A 24,645-nucleotide genomic window follows, 5' to 3' on the forward strand; every position below is an offset into this window, starting at 1 on the left:
CATGCAAACTGGTGAGAAACGGGGAATAACAAATACTTGTTAATAAAAACAAAATGCTTGAAAATCTCTGCAGGTCTGGCAGAACCTGTGGAGACAGAAACAGAGTTAGTGGCCGGGATTTTCCATGTCCACTGGCGCGGGCGTGTTCGATGGTGTGAGCAGACAATATGGTGAGAAGGCTGAAAATCGGTTTCACGATGTCATGAAACTAGTTTGCAATCGTCTGCTCAGCCTGTTGATGGCGGGCCGGCTTACCCGCCATTGGACATCAGGAACCTCATTGTAACACATCAGCTTCATTATAAGGCCAGCCCGCAGAACTCACTGCACCACCCCACTGGATCATCCGCCCACGTGCCTGACGTGTGTCACAACAGCATATATAAGGCATGCACTTTGCTGGCTGCACTTCGCTTGGGACTTTGAGGTTTGTTTGCCTACCTTGCTTTGGGCAGCACTCACAGTCATCAGCACCAGGCTTCACAGGCAACACCACATCACTTTTAGAGGGGCTCATGGGCAGGTCTCTACCTACCAGATCAGCCAGATGTGGGTGGTTTTTAAATGGCTGCAGGGCTAGGGCATGCTTGGGGAAGGGGGAGAAGTGGCCTCAGGCAAGGGAAGAGGCCGCAGGACGAGGGCTGTACTGGGGAAGAGGGGTATCCCAGGGTTTGGGAGCACAAGTGATCTGTGCAAGTGGACTCTAGAAGGTGAGGGCTGAGGAGGCAGTCTCCATAGGAGATGAGGCCAGATGGAGATGTGACGGTATGTGTGAGAGAATGGGTGGTGACATCCCTTGAGTTGGCAGTGAGTGAGATGCCAGTGAATGTGTGATGGGCTTGAGTGTGTGGGCATGGAGTGATGAGATGCTTGCCTTACCCTGGTGGCATGCATGAGATCATTCATCTGTTTTCTGCACTGGATGACCAACCTCTTCTGTGCAGTATTGGCAATGGCCACCACTGCCATCATCTACCAAGCTGGAGTGGTAATGTTGCTGCCCTTCCTGCGGCCAGAGGGGGGTTAGAGGACATCACAGCGGGCCTTCAGGGTGTCCAAAAGGTGCTCAAGAGCTGCAGTCTTTTGCTGCAGTCCTGGATTGGCAGCACTGAGCGTGGCTGCACTTTAAACATGGTGTCTGGTGTGATGAAGTGGCGAGGTGATGGCGTGGCAGGTGAATCGGAGCCCACTTGCCATGGAAACAGCGTGTATCCTGGGGATGCATAATTAATGCGGTGGGTTTGGGATGATATGGCGTGAGAAGCCGCTGTTGTGGCCGGTGGGTAAAGTATTGTTTTTCCCAGCTACTACCACACTCAATGCAAATCTGGGACAGTTCCGCCCAACGTTTTGAGTACAATACGATTCTTCTAAAGGGTTCCAAAGAAGACTCATATTAGAGTCAAACTGTTAACCCTGCTTCTGTTTCCATAGATGCTGCCAGACTTGCTGAGTTTTTCCAGAACTTTATGTTTTTATTTCAGATCTCGAACCTCCACTGGATAATCAACCTGTTTGCCCATGTTATTCATGGTCATCATGTAATTTGCTCTTATAATAAGGATTGTTCCTACAGCACGGTGGGTGTACCTACACCACAGGGACTGCAGCAGTTCAAGAAGGCAGCTCACCGCCACCTTCTCAAGGGCAATTAGGAATGGGCAGTAAATGCTGGCCCAGCCAGTGACACCCACGTCTCATAAATGAATAAGAAAAAGAACTTCAGCTGGAATGAAGTGCTGAACAGTTAATAGAGCTATTTTATTTCTTTGTTTCCTGTGAGAATTGTTAATTGCAGATCTCACATTCTTTTATATTGATCTCTATATTATACATGCTGGATGATGCACTGAGTTGTTGACAGCTTATTGGCAGTTGCAGTAGGAGTACTGAATGGTGCTAACGTAGTAAGTACTGACAGCTATACTTAAAGTTCAAAAAGGAAGACAAAAATTGGCAGACATTAATTCACCAGGAAAGTGCAACATGAAGTTCACATGCACTTGGTCAACATTAAGAGAAGCTAGAATCCTTTGCTGTTCTACCCTACTTGAACACTTATTTCAAAATGGGGCATCCCTGCCCCCTCGAAGGTCTGCCCCCCTGTGGGTGCTCCTGTCCATGCACCCCTTCCCACCTCCGTGCTTTACATCCAGATCCCCACTTCCCTCGGGCCTTACCTCCTCTCCCCACTGTGAGACCCACTCTGCACATACTTGCTCTTGGATTCTGGGGCTAAGATCCGGGGACTGCTTGTAGTCCCATCCTGGCCACTGGCATTGCTGGGACTACAGGGCTGCTGGCCATTCACATTGGTTGGCAGCTCTCTGAGGCAGTACTTGTGCCCAAATGAGGGGCTGAAGTCCCATCTTCCGCGACTTCCTGTTTGGTTGCAGTACATTTGTGCATTTTACAACTGACAAAAATACTGCTACAAGGTACAAAGTAATCCTGAGGTGTACATTTGCAGCTGTGTCTTTTATAGCAATTCTTTCTCCTCCTCAAGTATCATACTTTAAGAGGGTGTTGGTATCCATGGACTTCCATTGGATTGGTTTGCCGTTGCCTTCTGTAGTAAGGTTGACCCACTCTTTACCACTTGCCATCAGACATGTTGGAAGGATTTACAGGTTGATAAGCAACATGTTTGCCCATGTTATGCGTAGCCATAAAGTCCTGGGACAGGATCGTCCCCGCTTTGGCGGGGGGGTGGGGGGGGGGGGCGGCGGCAGTGCAGTTGTGCAGGAGCAGGCGGTTTTCACTGCCTTTTTATGTGGATGTTTGCAAACAAACAAAAGATTTGACATTCTAATGGATGAAGGGGTTTAAAGGGTTAAATGATAAGGACAGGTTGCATAAGCATTGCTTGGATTCCCTTGAGTATAGAAATTGAAGGGTGAGCTACTTGAGATATTTAAAAATGACAATATGATTCAACAGCTTAAATATGGAGAAACCATTTTCTCTGATGGGGAATAAATGGAACAACCTTAAAATTAGAGCTGGACCATTTAGAGTGATATCAGGAAGCATCTTTTGTTACAATCTTCATAGAGACCGCTAACCTTTAAAAAGAGATATAAATTTCCTAGTCACCAACAGAGAGAGTCACAGGACAAGATTTCATATTTTAAGCCTTTTACTGTACAAACAAGCTAAAATCAACATAGACTAAACATTACTTAACAGATAACTAATACACCAAACTAAAGAAAAAGTTCTTCTCCATTAACTAATTGAACAAAATAACTCTATGACCCATTTGAACATTACACCGTACTCCCAGCAGATATGTAGTCTTGAAGATTCCCTTCTCCCTGCCACATGTGAACCTTCCAATGTCCTTTGAAAATCACTTCACTCAGTCTTCTGAGTATCTCAAACTGACAAGGCCCACAATGGCAACGCCTTGGTCCTTAAATCTCCACAAGTCCTGTGCCATCGAATAAAGAACCAATTGTCATCAGCATTCTTCTTGGTGGCTAACACAAAACAGTCTTTTCCTCTGTTTTTCACAGCACCAACTATTTCTGTTATCCTCTCGGTGTCTGTGTTTCTCTATGTCCAGAAAAAAACAGCTGCCTTTCTTTTGTGTCAAGATGTAAAATCTATAACTTGATTTCCAATAGTTTCGACCTGCTCCTCTTTCCTCATGACAACTGAATCACATGGGCCTGTCTCCTGCAGAGATTAGTATGATCTCACCATTCATATTTTCATGATATTCTAACTCATTTTACGTTAAAGGAAACATTTTAAAACATAACAAAGTCTTGCATTTGTAACACTTTTCACAAAAAGCGTAGTGAAAATCTGGAACTTTCTTCCCCATCAGAAGGCTGGATTCTGGGATACAGTAAGTCCTCACTTAAAGTTGTGGTTGCCTTCCTGAAAATTGTGATTTTAAGTGAAACAACTTTAAATGAATCTTGGATTCTCATTGGAATCAATGTAAAAGCTGGAGTTAGGTCCCTTCAGACATTTCTTGCCTGGAAAGGCCAATGTGCAAGTTGAAATACTGTACCATACGTGGGCAGCACTGTGCATTTGTAGTTGGAATAATTTGCAAAATAAAATAAATCACTTAATGTTACAGAAATACTGTATAAATTCAAATTAAAATAAGTCTAGATCACCCAAACAAGTCCTGAATATCACAACTTCTATGTCTTACCCACATGACCCCTGAAGCTCAGCTTGACTTTTTGCTACCTTTCTTTTCCACCTTGTCTCTCTCTCTGTATCTCCTTTCCATCCTGTCTCTCTCTCTCTCTGTATCTCCTATCCCACTCTGTCTCTCTCCTTTCCTATCCCGTCTCTTTCTTTTCCCACTTGGTCTCTCTCCTTTTCCACTTTGTCTCTCTCTCTTCCCACTCTGTCTCTTTCCTTTCCCACTGTATCTGTCTCTCTCTCTCTCTCTTTCCTTTCCACTTTCTGGTGAACTCCCAGTACAAAGCTCCACCTGGGCCTGGAGCCTGGACATTCCTGACAGTCTTCAGGGAGCCAAGCCTCCCTCCTGGGCTGCTGATTGAGCTGAGAGGGGTTTGAGCTAGGGAGGCTATGAATTGAGCTGGTGGCTGTGGATTGAGCTGAGGGGTGGGTGTGGATTGAGCCGGGGTGAGGGAACGAGGATTGAACTTGAGGCAGGGGGCCACAGATGGAGCTGGGGACCCGCTCCCTCCCCGAGGCCCACCCCACCCCACCCCACCCAAAAGGATTACTCACACTTCACCACCCAATCAGCGGTTTCACATCCTGAGCCATCATGGCATCACTCCAAATGGTGGTGACTGTCCTGGCCAAGCCTCTGGGTCAGGCTTTCTGCCCTGCGCTCCTGCTCCTGGTTCTCAGGCCTCGCTCTCTCCCCACAGCCTCAGCCTCTGGTGACAACAGCGGCGTCTCTGACATCAGAACATGTCAGTGGCTGGCCCAGAATGCAGTGCGTTGTGCAGTGGAGCCAGGGTGCAAACAACATGAAAGCGAAAATGGTAACACAAACCAGAAAAACAGTCCCTAAAGAAGAGGCAACTTAAAGTGAGGACTTATTGTTATTGAAATTTTCAAGACTGAGATGAATAGATTTTTATTTGACAAGAGAATCAAAGAAAATGGAGGGCAAATTGAGCTTGAGGATCAGATCAGCCATGATCTGATTGAAAGATGGAAAATGTTCAAGGGGTTGAATAGCCTACTCCTGTTCCTATGGGCGGGATTGTCCCAGAATTGCGCTAGGTGAGGTAGTGGGCCTGAAAAAAGACATTTTACTTGCCAGCTGCAATGGCGGGTTTTTGTGCTGTATCATTCCCTTCCCACTTTGTTAATTATACAGCCACAGGAAACACACCATCTTGCTGGCAGATGGCCTCTGAATTGCCCATCACACTATTACCTCACCGTTTCCTCACTCCGGGTGCCATTTCTAAACTGCAGCCGTGCACACAATTCTCAATGCTTGCAGCCCAGGACTGCTTCAGTGAAAACATGACCTTGAAAGACAAGAAAAGTTCAGTGACCTACCACTGGAATGCCTTTTGGAGGTCCACCATGATGTCCTCCACCCCTGTTCTGGCTGCAGGAGGTCCAGCAATCTCTCCACTGCAGCCTGGGAGGCTGTGGCAGAGGTAGTTAGTGCCAATGCTGCACAGAAGAGGTTGGCCATCCAGTGCAGAAAGAGGATGAATGATCATCTCCGTGCTGCCAGGGTAAGGCAATCATCTCATCACTCTAAACTCACACACTCACAAGGCCATCACACATTCACTGGCATCTCACTCACTGCCAGCTCAAGGGACATCACCACTCACTCTCACATAAACCCTCATATTTCCAACAGGCCTCATCTCCTCTGTAGACTGCCTCCTCAGCCCTCACCATCTTGAGGTCACTTGCACAAATCAACATGTGCCCCCACACACATCCTGGGACCTCCTCTTCCCCAGTACAGCCCTCACCCTGCAGCCTCTTCGCTTGCCCGAGTACACTTCTACCCTGCAGCCGTTGACGGCATAAAACCAATTTGTGGCCTTCTCATCATATTGTCCGTTCAGACCCACCATGACGCCCACCGCCAATGGAAGTGGAAAATTCCAGCCGATGTTCCAAAGATGGTTTTTTTGGAGTGAATGCCAACTGCGCCCCAGCTGGTGGACCCCTCCTGTGATCAACAGCACTAGGAAAGGGCTGAGGTGGCAAGAAATGGTGCTGAGGGAGCCACTCCTCAGGTGGCTTAGTCATCATCATCTGCCTCCATGGCCCCTCTGATGGGTAAGGAATCTGAAGAGTGAAGCCCTGTGATAAAGACTGCCCCAGCGATGTCACATTTGTAGCAACCTTTAGAGGTGCTGCCCCTAGTAACACTGCAGCAAAGATGGCTTCCAGGGGCATCTCAGGCCCAGACAGACATGAGTGAGCAGCCTGCCTCTACCTCATCATCTGCTGCAGGGGGAGCACTTCGTCTATGAAGGCCACCACATCGGTCAGATCATTTTGTGGGTCACCCGGGTGTATAGAATATGAGACAATATGTGATAGTGGATGAATAAAGGGTTTGTACATGCTTTGCATAAGGATTGACTTGTGTGCCTTCATTTGGTGCTGGAAATTCTCCAGAGAATGGCATGCGAGGGCTGAGCAACTGAGTGGTCACGAGATATCTAAAGCATCAGTCTCGCTGGCAGAAGGCTATACATTCACAAACTTGTGTACAAAATAACTGATGCTCCAGTGGAATAGTAGGGGAATGCTGCGCTGTAAGAGGTGCTGAATCATTTTGCAATGGAATGTTAAGCCAAAGCCCCATCTGTTTGTTCAGGTGGATGTTAAAGATCAGGTGGTTTTGCTGGAAAAATATTAAAGTCCTGAGCAACATTTCTCCCTCAACCAGCATCACCAAGAAAAGCAGACAATCTAGTCACACATCTCAATACATGTTATTTCACAGCTCAGACAGCAGGCCATTCAGCCCACCAGGTCAACGTAAACTTTTTCTCAAGAGTGCTTTTCCTCATATGTGCACTCTGCCTCAACCAAAGCCTAATTCCTACTGCTCACTGACTCCACACTCTGGGATTTGTGTAACTTTGTTGGTGCTGGAAAGCTTTGGCAATAGGAGATAGGGTTCTATGTAGTACTGTTTATCTCTTACACTGGATGTTCTTCCAGACCTAAAAAGACCGCCTGTCTCGCACTTCAGTCTTTTTCCTTCTCTGTTTTACTCTTTACCCTTATATCTTTTCCTTTTATCTCTCTTTTTCTTCTTTTATTTCCTTTCAAACAGGTTTTTTTTCTTTTCAGTCTTCTTCCTGCAGCCTTGAAGCTGCTATGTGGGTGAGACCACAGAGGATATAAGGGAGCCTGAAGACTCTATCACTCAGTCAAGGAAACGGGAAATGGGAAGCAAGATATTGGAATTGATTTGTTTGGAAGAGCAAAATACTGGCGATTGAATTTGGGGTAGAGGGAGGAAAAAGGCACAGGGCAATTTTAAATCAGATTTCCTCTCCATCCTGGGCAAGAAACCAAAGGCATTAGATGATCCATTTTATTCCCTGCTCAATTTTAAATTCTACTGGCTTCAGTGGGAAGTAAAATTGGACAGGATGGGAAAAGGGTAGCTGATTGGATGCTATCAGTTTCAGCTTGAAGTATGTTGCCACGGTGGGTAATACATTCAAGCAAAAATAAGTGTAATATAGTTAAACATTTTTCATTAGTTTAGAATTGCAATTTTTAAAAACTATTTGTCTTTTCTACTGCTATTACGTATTTGTATTATATCACTTGCAGATTATTCATGTGTTCATCATTTTATAAATGTGATTAATATTGTTAATTTTAAACAAAGTTAGATGTTATGTTTTCTTGTTCTTGAAGACTGGGGGGAGATATTGTGGAAGTGCAGAATAAATTCCAATAACTTAAAAAATAACCAGAAAGGATTTGTGTTATTCCAGCCGCACTACAAGCTGGTTATTTAGATCTTAAGAACAGATTGTTTCAAAGGCATAGGAAACTTGAATTAACCCATGAAACCAATCTAAAGTACAATAGTCTGAACATTTTCCCTATCCCCCAGAGTTTCTAATCTCCACCAAATCATTGGAGGCACAGTAAGCAATGCCTTACATGAGGGTCAATTACCTGAAAATGCCCTCATACACCATCTAAATACATCTATGATGGGATGGGATACAAAGTTGTGTCTTTATTGTCCATTCAGAGATATACCTTTTTTTATCACATAGAGATGCTGGAGAAGGTGCAAAAAAGATTTACAAAAACTATACCAGAACTGAGAGCTTCAGTAATGACTGAATGGGTTAGGCCCCTTTTTTCTTGAAAAGTGAAGGCTGAGGGCTGTCACAATAGAAGCCTTTCAAATTATGAAGGTGTAAGATAAGATATATGTAGAGAAGATGTTTTCACAACTGCAGATGCCCAAAACTATGGGTCATAAATATAAGATAATTGCTGATAAGTAATTCAGGGGAAATGTCTTTACCCAGAGAGTGGTTAAAATATGGAGCTCACTACCACATGGCAAATAGCACAGACATATTTAAGGGATACTGTATAAGCACATGAGACAGAAAAGAATAGGTCATGCTGATGCAGTTAGTTAGAGGAAGTAGAATGGGAGGACATGGCAACCTTATCTTTCAACCGTGCCACTTCTGTGTAAACAGTATTATTCAAAGTAGACATCAAAAAGAAACATTGGTTCAGTGAAGAGAACAATAACTTAAAAGCTTCATTTAACATGGGCCACAAAATAAGCATGTTCAACTTAAAATATGTATGGCCTGAACAGCCTCCAGCCATGTTTCAATATATTCGATGATACATCAGTGCCTTCCAGGCAACCAAAACAATATATAAAAATACAGACTGAAAAGATGTGGCGCTCTTTCTTTGTCCTTGGATGAACAGCCACAGTGAAATTCCACTCTGGAATAGCTACCCAACCAAGGAGAACGTGGAAGATATGAACACTGGCTTTATTCTTAACAGCTGCCTGACTCCCCATTTAACATGACAGAACATTCAGCTATCACTGTCCAATTAACATGCCAGGTAAATAACAACAAAAGTAGGTATAAATATTATATATTTTAAAACTTACATTAAATATTTTGGAAGAAGGTTCTTCACAGAGCAAACTTGTGTTGGGTCTTTCAAAATGCATTTTGGAATCTGCTGAATAGGTCCCTCTGTGTAGATAATGGAAACATAAGCTACTGACAGAGCAAATGCATCCTAAAATTTAGAGTTAAAGAAATAAAGCATTTGCTGTGTCTTGCTAACAATGTTCTTATATTCTGGATGTTTTATTTTGAGATAGCTGAGTCTAGAATAGTATTGAATCTTGAAAGAGTAGATTTTTCAATAATGTGTGGAGAGGCCTGAATTGATAATTGTCAGGTGGCTAAGATGTCACACACTCTATTGTCGGAATCATCCCAGATTTGCACTAAGTGCGGTAGCAGGCAGGTAAAACAATGTTTTACCCACTGGCCACAATGGTGGCTTTTCACGCTGTATCGTCCCAAACCCACCATTATGTATTAATTATGTATTCCCGGCGGGCTCTCATTCACCTGCCACGCTATCACTTCGCCGCTTCATCACGCCGGGCGCCGTATTTAAAGTCCAGCCATGCGCACACCTCTCAGTGCTTCCAGCCCACAACTGCTGCAAAGAAGACGTGGCCCTGAAAGGCAAAAAGACTGCAGCCCCCAGGTTCAATGATGTGTCCCTCGAGGGCCTTTTGGACACAGTGGAGGCCCGCCATGATGTCCTCTACCCCTGCGCTGGCCGCAGGATAGGCAATAACCTCACTAATCTGGCTTGGGAAATGGTGGCAGAGATGGTCAGCGCCAATGCCTGGCAAAAGAGGACAGCTGCCCACTGCTGCTACAGGGTGAATGGCCTCATCCATTATGCCAGGGTAAGTCACCCTTCTCATTACTCTCAACTCACACACCCACAAACCCATCACACATCCATCGGGATCTCATACTTCAAGGGACAACACCACTAACTCTCACATGCGTCCTCACATTTCCATCAGGCTCATATCCTCTCGAGCTCACATCTTTATCCTGTCCATGGCTCCGGTCACCACACAAACATTCCATGCAAGTACGGAGGTCTCCACGAGGAGGATGACAGACGTCATGGAGACCCTGGTCCAGCAGAACATGGAGATGCGCGCAGACTTGCACTCTATCTCCGTAGCCATGTGTGAGTTCCTGCAGTGGCAATGTGAGAGGGAAATGGGGCACCTTGACGTCCCTCTAGGTGCTCCTTCCCCTCAAGGAGGCAGGCCAGAGCTCCCTGGCACCTGAAATGAGGAGGAGCAGCTGGATTCCCCTGGGTCATCCACTCGGGACTCTCAGAGTCTGTCCTCACTCTCTGAGTTCCCCTTTGCCAGTGACCCCCTCAACCTCATCCTCTATCACCACAGAGGGAGAAGCTGGCCCATGAGTGATTCTGGAGGGAGAGTTGTGTGTGTGGCAGGGGCTTTCGGAGCCTCGTGCAAGCACTCTTCCACGCACGCGGATCCTTCATGTATCATGCTCACCTCAATGTCCTGAGCATTTTGAATGCTGCCTGCTGGGGTTCACTTTCAGTTGGCCATCTGAGCTGACCTGAATCTTCACCCACCCACTGATCACACACCCATGCTGCACCTGATCTCACCTGCCACGACTGTCGTTTTACTTTCGATTTGGTCTGGACTTGGTTTTTAGTGCGCTCCCCTGTCTTTTCCCCTTCCCCGGTCACCTATTTCCTTTCCCATATCACAGTTGACACCCCTGGCATCACCTTCCACCTCCCCCCCATGACCTATCAGCCACAACCTTTTTCCTTTGGGGATGTCCAGGTGAACGTGCAAGTTCCCTTCCTTCCCGAAGATCCCACCCCATCCACATTAACCTCCATGGCCGCCTCCTTCGCTGCCACAGGATCCTTGTCTGCCTCCAAGCCCCCACCAACCATCCTCCATGTCCCTTCTACTGCTACCGTCGAACTGTCACCCTCCCACCCTACCGCCTCACTCTGCCCTCAGTCATTCTCACCATTCCCTCAAACCACACCCAGACTCAATCGTTCCTCAGGAAGCAGTCATGGAACCATCAGACCCCTCCCATGCACATCCCCACCCCCCCCCCCCCCCCCCCCCCCCCCCCCCACTCCCGGCAGACCCCTTCCTCCCCGGAATACCTTCCACCCTCTGGACTCCTTCCCCTTGCCCCCAGGAAGCCCTTCCCCTCTCTTTAGTCTCCTTAGTCTCTCCCCTTCCTGACTCCCTCAGACACCCTTACTTCTTCTGCCACCTATAGTCCTTCCCCCCTCCCAACTCCTTCATTCAGCCTCCAGCCTCCCTCCTTCCTCTGGCCTTACTGCTTCCCCCTTCCCGACTCCCTCAGACACCTTCAATTCTTCCTCCAGCTTCACTTCTTCCTCCTTCCCGACGATTTCCTCCATCCTTCCCTCTCTGCACTCCTTCCTCCCCCCAGACTCCTTCCTCTCTCCACACTCCTTCTTCCCGCTGCACTCCTTCCCCTCTCTGCACTCATTCCCTCTGAACTCCTTCCACCTTCCACCCCTCTTACACTACCTCACCAGTTGCCATCTTCTCCCCCGTTACCTCCTCCTCCCCCATGCTCCCTCCCCTGCTCCCAACCTCACCCCCCAACAACTTCATTCCCCCCCTCCCAACCTCACCCCCCCGATATCTTCATCCCCCTGCCCCGACCCCACCGCCTGACACCTTCATTCCCTCCCTCCAAACCTCACTGCCCAACACCTTTCCCCCTCCCAACTTCACCACCCCCCCCTCTCCGGGCACCTCCTCCTCTCCCAGCCGATCCTAGACCTTTCTCTTCCACCCCCTCGACCATCATCCGTTTTGAGCATCAATGGTGACTTTCCAACTTCTGTGAGCTGCTTCTCAGTGGCGCCATGCCCATGAGAATCCACCCAGCATGCCATGGATGTCCCTCCAGGCTCCCGTTGGTGTCGGGCTCCAGCACCTTCTGCTCCTTGGCTGTCTGCAATGTGAGCAAGGCCCTGGTGGTAAGTCCTGACTTCTGCACATTACAATTGTCAAGACTTGTTCTGCACCAGTGTGTTTTCCCACCAATATGGGCAGATGATCCAGCTGTGGGGGAATGAGTGCGGTGGGCTGGCCTTATAATGATATGCTGATGTATTACAATGAGGTTCCTGACGTCCAACGGTGGGGAACACGGCCTGCCATCAACAGGCTGAGCGCACCATTGCAAACTGGTTTCATGATGTCGTGAAACCGAATTTTGGCCCTCTTGCCTTTGTTATGGCACAGTGGATGGTAAATGCTAAGTTGCTCAAATCCCAGAGGGAAACTTGAAACACCTGGCACAACTGTTTGCAATTTGTACTTTATTTCGAGATGTGTGCCTTGAATTCAGTAGTAATGAGCCCACCAAGACTTAGAGGTTTTTACAAATCTAAACATTTATTAATATAAGAAATGATTTTAAGTTCATACATGGGTCTACAAATTACTACTATGATAACTCCTAGCTCCCCTAATTAATCTGACTCCCAGTTATACCTCCGTTAAAGCAACAGTAAAACAACATAGATTTCAATAGACCCAGGCAAAGAACACAATACCCTGGACAGTGATATTCAAAGTGAATTCTCTTAGCTTCGGTTCCTGTAGACAACAGCTTGGCGCATGGAAGCTGGAGGCTTTTCACACTTGTTAGATCTTAGAATTCCTTCTCCTTACACATAACCTCATCTCCTTTATACATGTTTCACCCTTTTTAATGTAAATCCAATTGTTCCAATATGTCCTTGCACCTTTATTTTTTCCATAATATAAATTTTCCATGGTACTCATATTATCAGTAACCTTCGGGAAAAATAAACACACTGTTTGGCTTAGCTTCCTATGGCTAGGTGTAACATCTTGCCATCTCTTTGAGATTCACGACGCTGGTTTATCTAAAAATGCAAACGTTCCTTACACCTCACATCCTTAAACTTCAGCCATGTTTATGTATTTAGCATTTCAAACCTAGCTTCTCTATTGATAACTCAAAAGCTCCAGACAAGCTGTCTGCAATTCAATTAGAACCCCCACACACAACAACACACAGAAACTAATCCAAACCCCACTGTTAACCTACCTTTACAATAAAGCACAATAATATTATGAAAATTATTATATTTCCATGACACCATACCACTGAACACGCCTGACTCCAGTGGGTACAGGAAATCTCAGCCTATCTTTTTGTAAAATATATATATATGGTGTCGGGTGCTAAGACCTCATTCTATATTTTATATATGGTTATGACTCAAAAGGAATTTCTGTCCTTCAGAACAGCAGCAACCCCATTATCTCAAAAGAGGTGCTAATGCCACTGTGACTGCAGAGATCAAATCCCAAGGAATTGTACAAAGGCCCTTTACATTTCTAAGGCCGGGCCCTGGCCAAGGGAGATCATCAGTCTGTGAGGACAGGTTTTGAGGAGTCAGGAGGTGAGTTCCTCATCGCAGGATTCCTAGCCTCTGACCTGCACTTGTAGCTACAGTATTTATATGGCTAGCCCAGTTCAGTTTCTGGTCAATGGTAACCCCCAGGATGTTGATAGTGGGAGATTCAGTGATGGTAATGCCATTGAACATCAAGGGGTGATGGTTAGAACCTCTCTTGTTGGAGATGGCCATTGCCTGGCACTTGTGTGACGTCAGTGTTACTTGCCACTTGTCAACCTAAGCTTGGATATTGCCCAGGTCTTGCTGCATTTGGACATGGGCTGCTTCAATATCTGAGGAGTCACGAATTGTGCTGAACATCGTGCAATCATCAGTAAACATCCCCACTTCTGACCTTATGATGGAAGAAAGGTCATTGATGAAACAGCTGAAATTGTTGGGCCAAGGACACTACCATGAGGAACTCCTGCAGTGATGTCCTGGAGCTGAGATGACTTGACCACAATCATCTCCCTTTGTGTTAGGTATGATTCCAACCAGTGGAGAGTTTCCCCCCTGATTTCCATTGACTTCAGTTTTACTAGGGCTCCTTGTTGCCACACTCGGTCAAATGCAGCCATGATGTCAAGGGCAGTCACTCTCACCTCAGCTCAGGAATTCAACTCTTTTGCCCATGTTTGAACCAAGGCTGTAATGAGGTCAGGAGCTGAGTGGCCCTGGCAGAACCCTGGCGCTTGATAACACTATTGATGACCCCTTCCATTACGTTACTGATAATTGAGAGTTGACTAATGGGGTGGTATTTGGTTGGGTTGGATATGTCCTTTTTGTCCTGCTACCTGGGCAATTTTCCACATAGCCGGGTAGATGCCAGTATTGTAGCTGTACTGGAACAGCTTGGCTAGGGGCACGGCAAGTTCTGGAGCACAAGTTTTCAGTACTGTTGCTGGAATATTGTCAGGGCCCATATCCAGTGCCTTCAGCCATTTCTTGATATCACGTGGAGTGAATTGAATTGGCTGTCTGGCATCTGTGATGCCGAGGACCTCCAGAGGAGGCCGAGATGGATCATCCATTCGGCACTTCTAGCTGAAGATTGTAGCAAATGCTCCAGCCTTATCTTTTGCACTGATGTGCTGGGCTCCCTCATCATTGCTGATAGGGATGTTTGTGGAGCCTCCTCCTCCAGTGAGTTGTTTAGTAGGCCACTACCATTCATGACTGAATGTGGCAGGACTGTAGAGCTTAGATCTGATCTGTTCGTTGTGGGATCGCTTAGTTCTGTCTATCACTTGCTGCTTATGCTGTTTGGAACTCAAGTAGTCCAGTGTTATAGCTTCACCAGGTTGACAACTCATTCTTAGGTATGCCTGGTGCTGCTTCTGGCATGCCCTCCTGCACTCTTCATTGAACCAGGGTTGACCCCCTGACTTGATGGTAATGGTAGAGTGGGGGACATGCTGGCCATGAAGTTACAGATTGTGTTCGAGTACAATTCTGCTACTGCTGATGGCCCACAGCGCCTCATGGATGCCCAGTCTTGAGTTGCTAGATCTGTTCAAAATCTATCCCATTTATTTAAATTAACCCCTCCTGTCTATAACAATGATATTCGTCAATTAATTCAGCAGTTTCCATTTTCTAATTGAAATGCAGAGCACATTGGTAAGCATGAAACATTAAAAATGGTGTCAGAGCAACCGCATCTAGTACTTCTTTAAAATTTGCATTTAACACATCTTTCTGATTAAAATGTGCCATTGTAAGAGGAAAGAACTGCAATCCCTTTAATTACCTGTTAGCTAGTTAGAAACCTGTCCTTCATATTTCTAGTAGAGATAGCACCTTCCCTGGCCTTTCAACATAATGACCATTTAGCCTGTAATTCCAGAGGTTTTCTTTATTTGATCCATGAGGTTAAGCTTTAAATTGAAATCATAAGGGGTTTGCTGCTTTCTTGGTTTCCAACATTCATTTTCTGGTGATTGCATGAAAGAAGCCTTCGGTTTTCTATCATTTTGCAGAGAATTGACTGAGCCACATTCCTCCTTCATTGCAGAAGATGGTCTTTAACTTGAAGGCTGCCATCAGCACACTCACTGATCTGAATTTTTTTGCTCTGTACTAATTGGCCCAACTGACAGTATGTCAGTGTTTTCTCACCCAGACTAGTGATTTAAATAGATTAAAAAAAATTGCTCTCAAATTGTGTTAATAGAGTCATGGTTTACAGGTACCTTCACCACTTGTTTGTCTCAGCACAGATTATCAAATAAGTAAAACCTAAGGAAACTGGTACCTAAATGAAGGGAGGTGGATAGATGACATCTCTATTCACCTCTCTGATTGGGTTAAGAACATAAGAACAGGAGTCGGCCATTTAGTCCCCTGAGTATATTCCGCAATTCCCTTAGACCACGGCTGATTTATTCCTCAGTTTTATTTACCTCCCTTTGCTCCATATTCCTGGATATCCTTATCTAACAAAAAGCTATCTATTTCAGTCTTGAAAAGTCCAATTATCCGCTGCAATTGACGAAGTTCATTGATTCTTTGACAAAGATAATTTCAGATTTCTACTGAGTGAAGAATTGTTTCCTGATTTCATGCCTGAATGCTCTGACTCTAATTTTAAGATTATTTAATGTCCAGTTTACTTAATTTCCCAACACAAGGCGTAAGGACCATTAGTCTGTCTGCCGTCGAATATCTGCCTGCTTTGTTGCTTTCTTTCAGAAGGCTGGCTCAGGGGAGGAGCAGTTTTAACTGCCCTGCAGATAGTAGTATATCAAAAGATTTTGATGATGAGATTAAAACGTATATCAAGCATGATACAAGCAATAAGACATTCAATCCCATTTGCAATGTTATGTCAAAATGAGATAAACCATTCACAAATGGTACTTTTGTGCTTGTGTGTGCACATTTGTGCTTTGGAGGACTATCTTCAGTACTTCAGCTGGGTGCTTGATTCACATTAGGAGCTAGGATTCAAATTTCAAAATGTTTTAGCTTATTTTGAGATGTGATGCTGAAAAAATATTGGGCATGCTGAACAATTAAATTGTAACCCTTCTATTCGGAAGAGGTTTTTCTTTCAGTAAATATAACTCATAAAATAAATTTTGCCTCATGAGTAGCATGTTAATAAAGCCACTTAAATGTCAGAAGTAATTTTACTACTGTAATAACCTGAAACAATCAAACATTAAGCTTTTATACATATTATCCCTTTTCCCTCCTTTTCTCTTATCCACTCTTTAATTTTGCTCTGATTTTTTAATTAAATTGCTCCATTTCACTAATTTTAACCTTGTTTTTTTTTAGTTTGGACTCCTCATCTTTTATTCTTCCTCTCTCTGCTCTTATTTTGGTTATTTTTTACTGAGGGGTTTTCATTGGTTAAAAGCTATTTTGATTTGTTTGTTTCTCCCAGAGGAAATCAAAAGCCAGGTTCAGAAGTCTTGCATGATTAGATCTGTGACACAGAAAACATGTCCAAACCTGTTAGATCCCACAGTCCGATAGCATCCAGATGAGCAAACATGTCCTCGGGTGCTCAGAGGGTTAATACTGCATTGAAAGGTCTTTATCTTGAAATAATTGAGTGGTATTTATAATCCTTAATTATGATTTCTGCATTTATATGCTGACTCTTGACATTAGAAGGATTTTTCTGTGGGGAGCTGAGATTCAATATATTCCATGCTGATGTGTGACTGATAAATCCACTTCACGCAAATTCGTTTCCATGGTAAAGAATTGTGTCTAATTTTATTGCTGTACACTCCTCATTAATCTCCTCAATGATGCTGTTTATCCAACTCCAATTTTGGTTTCCATCTCTTTCCCTTTTCTTAAAATGACAACTTAGACCCACTTAAAGAAAGGCAAGAGCCCTTTTTATATACCAGACATAACTGGTCTGGAGTATTTGATTACAATTCTTAAATAAGATAAATGCGCAGAAATAAACTATTTTATAAAATAAAAAGTGAATACATAATTTTTGTACAGAAAATTTGTTTTGAGTCCATACATACAAACTTGAAATGTTAACTCTGTTTCTCTCCACAGATGCTGTTAGACCTGCTGAGTTTATCTAGCATTTTCTGTTTTTGTTTCAGATTCCCAGCATCCGCAGTATTTTGCTTTTAACATAATTTTTGTATTTAGCTATATCGTGGAGGATAACAGTGCTTTAGAATGGAACATTAGCAAAGTGATTTTAGGTCATCTTTGGTACAGGCCATTGCAGCAGTCCAACAGCACCATACCATAATAGATAATTAAACCCTGATGGTGAGGAAAAGATGTTTCATTTCCTGTCTTCGATTTTAAGTAACATTCCCAAAGGTTGAAGACAGAATTGGATCCTAAGTCTGGACAATTCTATATGCGTGTATCTCTTCACTTCATGGGACAATACAAAATGTGACCAAGTGTGTGGCAGGTTATCTCAAGAGCAAACACACCTGCAATTCTCACTCTCACAGCTTCCTTACTGCACAAACAGCCTTAGAAAAATTAAGTTGCTTTATTTTTGAAAACATTACGTATTATATAGCCCAGTGCATGTTGCCATTCATTGTAAAGGCTGAGGAGATTGAACAAATTAAATCTGCAAAATGGCAGAAAAGTGAATAACCCCTTTAGTCACAGGTACTAATTCAGCATGTGTTGTCACTCTTCAAACGTAAATAAGCTGTTCTTTTTTTAAATGTAAAAGTACTTTTAAGTACAAGTCCAGTTGTTGTAGAGAGAGGTAGCTACAATTGGTAACTCAATATTTTCCATTTTGTTTCTATTCTGTATTCCACTTGATGCTACAGTCATGAATCGTCGTAATACACCCAGTACAGTGGGTAGAATGTACTTCAGCCCAACTGCTAAAGAATACTGCCCCCTGTCTGCAGTGATGATGCATTCCTCACATTTTAGATCTTCATATCGAAAGGTCATTGGAGGCAACTTTAACCTAACCTGCCCGCCAAGAAACAACTGGAATTGGGTGCAGCTCTTAGAGTCAAAACAGACTCCATGGTGCTTTTTGACAAGGAACATAAAGTTTTCCTGAGGTCCTGACCAATATTCCTCCTTCAACCAACACTATCAGACATATATTTTCTGTTTGAGATTTAAAATTCTTACCCTTGTTTTCAAATCTCCCCATGGCCTCACTCTTCCCTATCTCTTCTCAAGCCTTACAGCCTTGTGGGATATCTAAGCTCTGCCAATTCTGGCCTCTTGAACATCCCTGATTTTAATCGTTCTCTAGTGGTTGCTATGCCTTCAGTTGACAATGCCCAACTCTGGAATTCCCACTCTATCTCTCTGACTTCCTCCTCCTTTAAGGCGCTCTTTAAGACCTACCTCTTTGACTAAGCTTTTGGTCACCTGCCCTAATATTTGCAAAAAGCATTATGATTAGTAATAGTTTGAATGATTTAATTTCTTCATTTGATTTCTCAGTTTCTGACACAGAGTACTTCGCTGCCCTGTTTCTCCTTGAAGGATGAAGTGGGATTACTGTAATCTACTATTTACTGTTGCCTTTGTGAAGCATTTCAAGTAGGAAGAACAAAAGGAATAGAGCTTGTAAAGAGAAAGCGTCACTCAATCTGTAAACCCAATCGAACTAAATGACTATTCAAATAAGAAAACGATAAATTGTTACAAAGCAAACATGTCTCAGAATTGTGTAATGTTGTGGAAAATCCCACAAAGCTGCAGGTTTGTCACATTTACTTTTTTATGTATGAAAATAAAACACCTGCTGTCCAGTGGGACATTAAACTTGCAATAAATGGAAGGACATCACCACTGTTGGGTGCACTCTTGCTCGAAGAACTTGCGGGTAAAAATAAATCTGCTTCAGAGTCACCTTTGGTCACCTGGAAATGTGCTATAATTTGGTCCCTCCTCAACATTCTTCTGACCTGAAGGTGCAATAGTTTGGATTAGGCAGTGCTGACTGCCTTATGGTGCCTTACCAAAGTGACTGGCTGTTCCTAATATAGGAACTGCACTCTTAATACATGTGTTGAGACAATGTTGTCAAGCAATTTGACTTTGGGGTAAGTGACGTATCATGGCTAAACCTGCGTCTCCCCTCACCTGTCATCTCATCTCTAGAAGGAGTCACTCCATAGCAATCAGTAGCAGGAGCTCTGGCAGATATGACCAGTGATACAACAATATTGTCAGATTGGCAATTAACATTGTCAGACTGTCAAAGTGACATGCAAGTTTAACATTAAAATTCTGCTACCAAGACAACAATGTTCCTTTAAATTAATAAAAGGATTATAGGCCATATTGAAATGTCTCTTCAAACATGGTTTGAGACTGGAGCTTTCAGAATAGAGGGTGATGTTTATTAAATGAATCATCTGATATAAAGTGGGTGTTATTACTTAACTGTCAGAAGTAGTTTAATTGTTGTGATATTATTCCTAAATGAGTAAAATAAAGTTAAACAGAAAAAAATGTCTTTCCTGCTCACCTTCCATTGTCCTTTTCTTCTCCATATGTTTTCCATTTTAGTTAATGTTACTTTTTTCCCTTTGTATTTAAATGCTGGGTTGAGCCTGTCTAAACTGCTTATGCATCAGACCCATAAAACTAAAAAGGAAGGAGGAAATGTTTTGTTCCTTCAGCCTGAGCTGTATTTGAAGGCAGAGCGTGTGATGAAAAGCCTGTATGTTAACTGAGTAATGCCCAGTGCCCAGCAACATGTTTCACACAAGTCTTATCTTGATACACAAACCAGACCTTGACAACTACATTGTGTGAGTCTGCAAGTGAGGCTAACTTGTTAGCTATCAAGTGTCAAAGTTATGAGTTATCATTTCCCTTGTGAATGGAGATCTTTATCATATCTGCCTACCACTATGACCTTATCTGTACAGTTGAAAGTTTTGCATATAGAATGTTCTGCACCTTAACTGTGCCCATAGTACAGGAATATTCTACACCATCAGGGTCAAAAGCAATGTGATTCACTTAAAGGTAAAAAAGGAACTTGCATTGATATAGTACCTTTCATAGAGTCATGAATCATAGATTCATAGATCATTGATTCATGAGTCAGAGAGTCATTGTGGTACAAAAGGAGGCCATTCAGCCCATCGAGCCCAAGCTAGCTGACTGCAAAGCAATCCAATCAGCCCCATTCCTCTGCTCCATCCTCATATTCCTGCAAGTATTTCCCTAAAGAGCCCACCTAGTTTCCTTTCAAAATTGTTAATCATATCTCTGCTTCCACTACCTTCGTAGGCAGAAAGTCATTACCACCTTCTGCACAAAAAAGTTCTTCCTCTCATCCCCTCTCTAACTCTTGCCCAAAACCTTAAATCTATGTCCTCTAGTCCTTCAGCTAATGGCAACTACTTTTCTTTTTCTACCTATCTAAATCTGTCATAATCTTGTACACCTCTATCAAATCTCCCCTCAATTTCCTTAGCTCTAAGGAGGACAATCCCAGTTTCTCCAACCTAGCCTTGTAGCTAAAATCCCTAATCCCTGAAACCATTCTGGCAAATCCACTCTGCACATTCTCAAGGACCCTCACATCCCAAAGAATTTTTCAGCCAGTGAAGTACTCTTTCAAAATGTAGTCACTGTTGTAAAGTAGGGAAATGTGATGACAGCCACTTGGCACACAACAAGCTCCCACAAACTGCAATGAGATCCACGATCACAGAATCTATCTTAGTGATGTTGATCCAAGGATAAATATTGGGCACAACACCAGGAGAACCCCCTATTCCTCTTCAACTAATTCTATGAGAACTTTTATACTGAACTTGAGAGGGCATGTCAATTTTACATCTCCTCCAAAAAATGGCACCTACAAGAGTCCAGCATTCCCTCAGTTCTGCACTGAAGTACTAGCTTAGATTATGTGCTCAAGTCTCTGAAGTTGGGTTTGAACCCACAGCCTTTTAGACTCACAGGCAAGAGGCACTGAGCAAGGTAGTCACTGGCTACCATTGAGCCAAAGCTGAAACCAGAGGGCATACTGCTTTCTCATCTACTCTCTATAAATGCCCATAGGAAAAACAGATGGGATTAACACCCAAAATGTTAAGGAGTTCTAAAACATAAATATAAAATTTACCAACCTTCACTGTCATAGATCTTCCTTTTCTTACAAGCTTTGGCCTCACCTGCTTTATTTCTTGTTCCTCTCCACAGCATTAACTTTTGTCCCCTCAGTGTAGCTCCTCTGGTCTCCCTGCAAGTATGACTTTTCTCCCTCTTCCTTTTTGGCCTATTTGTCCTGTGCCACCAATGCCCATATCCCACTGTCTCCACTCTCTGTGGACAGCACCAAAGGGATCAGGTAGTTATACTTTTGATACTTGTTAAAATTGTTACTTTTAAATTGAAATTTTCACAACATCACAAGTAAAATGATTTAGAATACATCTCCTACCTTCTCAGATTATATGACTGTAATGACTACAACTTGCATTTATAAATGGCTATGTTTATAATCAACAAAGATTGCCTACTGATCTTTCCTTGTGTGTTCATTTTCAGTGTTTCATCTCTCAAGCAAAGTGACGACTGTGGTGCCAGAAAGCTGTCTGCTGATCTTTCTGGGTTTGGGCCTTGGGGGTATTGTCCTTGCAGCTGCCAAGAAACCAGAGTACCAGCTGGACCCAGATACCTTCTTTCTCTTTCTTCTCCCACCCATTGTGCTAGACTCGGGGTACTTCATGCCCAGCAGGCTCTTCTTTGACAACTTTGGTGCAATTCTGATGTATGCAGTAATCGGCACCCTCTGGAATTCATTTACAACTGGAACAGCACTTTGGGGCATCAAGCTAGCTGGCCTCATGGGTAAGTTGCACTTCAGTATGACCTTTGCTATTTTTACCTTTGCAGATCAACTTACACTTTGGTAGAGATCTGCACTGCCCACAAAGGGCAATATTAGAGCCTTAAACAGTAGCTGGGCTAATAGTTCCAACAGCTTGAGTCTTTCCAGACCAATCTGCCGGGCTCTTTTCTTTCACCTGCTTTATGAGGTTGAGTCCATCATTTTGCCTGTTTATAATCAGAGTTGTGCAACTACAGTATATAAAATGAGTTTATACATGTTCCTTTACTACAGTAATTGTCAGTATTTCTTATCAATTTGAGCTTGCAATTCAGGTCCATTCATAACATTTGTATTTAATAATGTATCAGCCAGATGGGTTTGTACCAAACCACTGAAGAAGGAGCTCTATTAGCAGATGCTGAACTGTGCTGCAATTAATACTACTTCATTTAGTTTTTGATAATAAAGAGCCCTGAAAAAGGTACAATGAGAATTTTGGAAGTTGTATTTTGGTGATCCTTTGCCTGATCTTGATACATTAAAAAATTGAGGCTTGATTGCACGCTCCTACTCTCTTTGGGGTTAGTTTTAACTCTTGGCAATCATGTGAAACAGGTGATATCGCCCATTTTTCATTTTGCCCCGTTTTCCTTTTCATTTATTTCAACGTTTTACACCATCATCGAAGGTGAAAATGACCTCAGCAGCGAAGCTGCACACACAATGGCATGGGATGGATATAGAGCTGTAGTCTTGTGGCCCTGCTTCTCCCACTGTATAAGGTCAAGACAAATCTTTATAAAACAATGGTTCAGCCTCAACTGGACTATTGTGTCCAATTCTGGGCACCATGCTTTACGGGGATGTGCAGGCTTTAGAATGGGTGCAGAAAAAGATTTATGATAACGGTTCTAGGGATGAGAACTTCAATTATATGGATAGATTATAGAAGCTGTGGTTGTTCTCCTTAGAGAAGAGAAGTTTGAGAAGAGATTTGACAGAGGTATTCAAAATCACAAGAAGTCTAGACAGAATAGCTAGAAACAGTTTCTATTGGTGGAAGGATGGAGAACCAGAGGACACAGATTTAAGATGATTGGCAAAAGAACCAAATGCACATGAGGAGAAACCTTTATACACAGTGAGTGGTTAGGATGCACTACTTGAAATGGTAGAGGTAGATTCAACCGTGACTTTAAAAAGGGGGTTGGATACACACCTGAAGGGGAAAAAAACTTTGCGGAGCTCAGGGGAAAGGATAGGGGAGTGGGACTAGCTATGTTGCTCTAGTAGAGAGCTGGCACCTGCTCAGTGGTCTGAATGGAGCCCTTTTGTGCTGTAACCATAGCCTACCGACGGTGAATGCAGGGTTGCAAAATCACCCTTTAAATTATAGAAGCTGTGGTTGTTCTCCTTAGAGAAGAGAAGTTTGAGAAGAGATTTGACAGAGGTATTCAAAATCATGAGGTATTCAAAAGACTCATTCCACTTCCTTAACTTCCTCCTGTAATCCTGTAATCCAGTTTCAGCATGAAATCCCCAACTGGGCTTAAAATATAGGAGTCGGTAGAGAAAAAAAATATTTCAAAGCAGTCATAAAATGAAACCAGGCAACCTTCTATGTGAATCACATACATTAATTTATGTCTACAGGTAGGGGACACTCATGGCACACTTGACACTGGTGGTGGCTTGGAGAGTTAGGAGCCAACCATTTGTAATGTCTCACTTTGCGAATAAATCTAAAACTGAGTAAAGATTGACTTTTAGTCCCCTTGTTCACCAACATGCTATAAGAAGTTTAACATTTTAGAATGTTGTTTATTGACATAACTGCTAGCTGATTTAATTAAGTTCAATCCAGACAGCACGTTTGTTGGTTGCAAACATTGAACTGCTTTACTACATCAGCGGGTGCAGGGATTGAATTATGCTTAACGCAGAGATGACTTTGATGTAATATGTGTAGATAGTAACATGACTCAATCATGAATCATTCAGGCTAAGCACTTTTTATATGATCCATTTTGTCAAAAGAATATTTTGCCCTTGTAAAACAAGTAAAACTATTCCTTAAGGATTTTTTAAAAACCCTTTCAATTTCTAATGTACAGTTTAAATTATTTTCTCCTCATGTGCATTTCTCCCACTGATATTGGTGCTTCAACCAGAGTCAGGTATTATAACTAGCACAGAATCCTGTTTGGTACAATGCACTAGCATCGAAGCTGGACCACACTGCTGAGGCAAGGGAACAGACAGATGCAGCACTCTACCCCTACTTTGAATTATAGCCAAGCCAAAATTGTAGA

The 24,645-nt window shown here is 43.4% G+C and overlaps 1 protein-coding gene across 1 annotated transcript in view; it reads left to right on the forward strand.

Annotated features, from left to right (window-relative positions):
• Positions 1-24,645, forward strand: part of slc9a5 (solute carrier family 9 member A5) — a 291,194-nt gene that overhangs the window by 107,020 nt on the left and 159,529 nt on the right. The window contains exon 2 of the mRNA XM_041191673.1: positions 22,048-22,350. Within this exon, the coding sequence (XP_041047607.1) occupies positions 22,048-22,350 (303 nt within the window). The remainder of the gene's footprint in view (positions 1-22,047; positions 22,351-24,645) is intronic.

This window comes from Carcharodon carcharias, chromosome 7, assembly GCF_017639515.1.
Source record: "Carcharodon carcharias isolate sCarCar2 chromosome 7, sCarCar2.pri, whole genome shotgun sequence".
NCBI lineage: Eukaryota > Metazoa > Chordata > Chondrichthyes > Lamniformes > Lamnidae > Carcharodon > Carcharodon carcharias.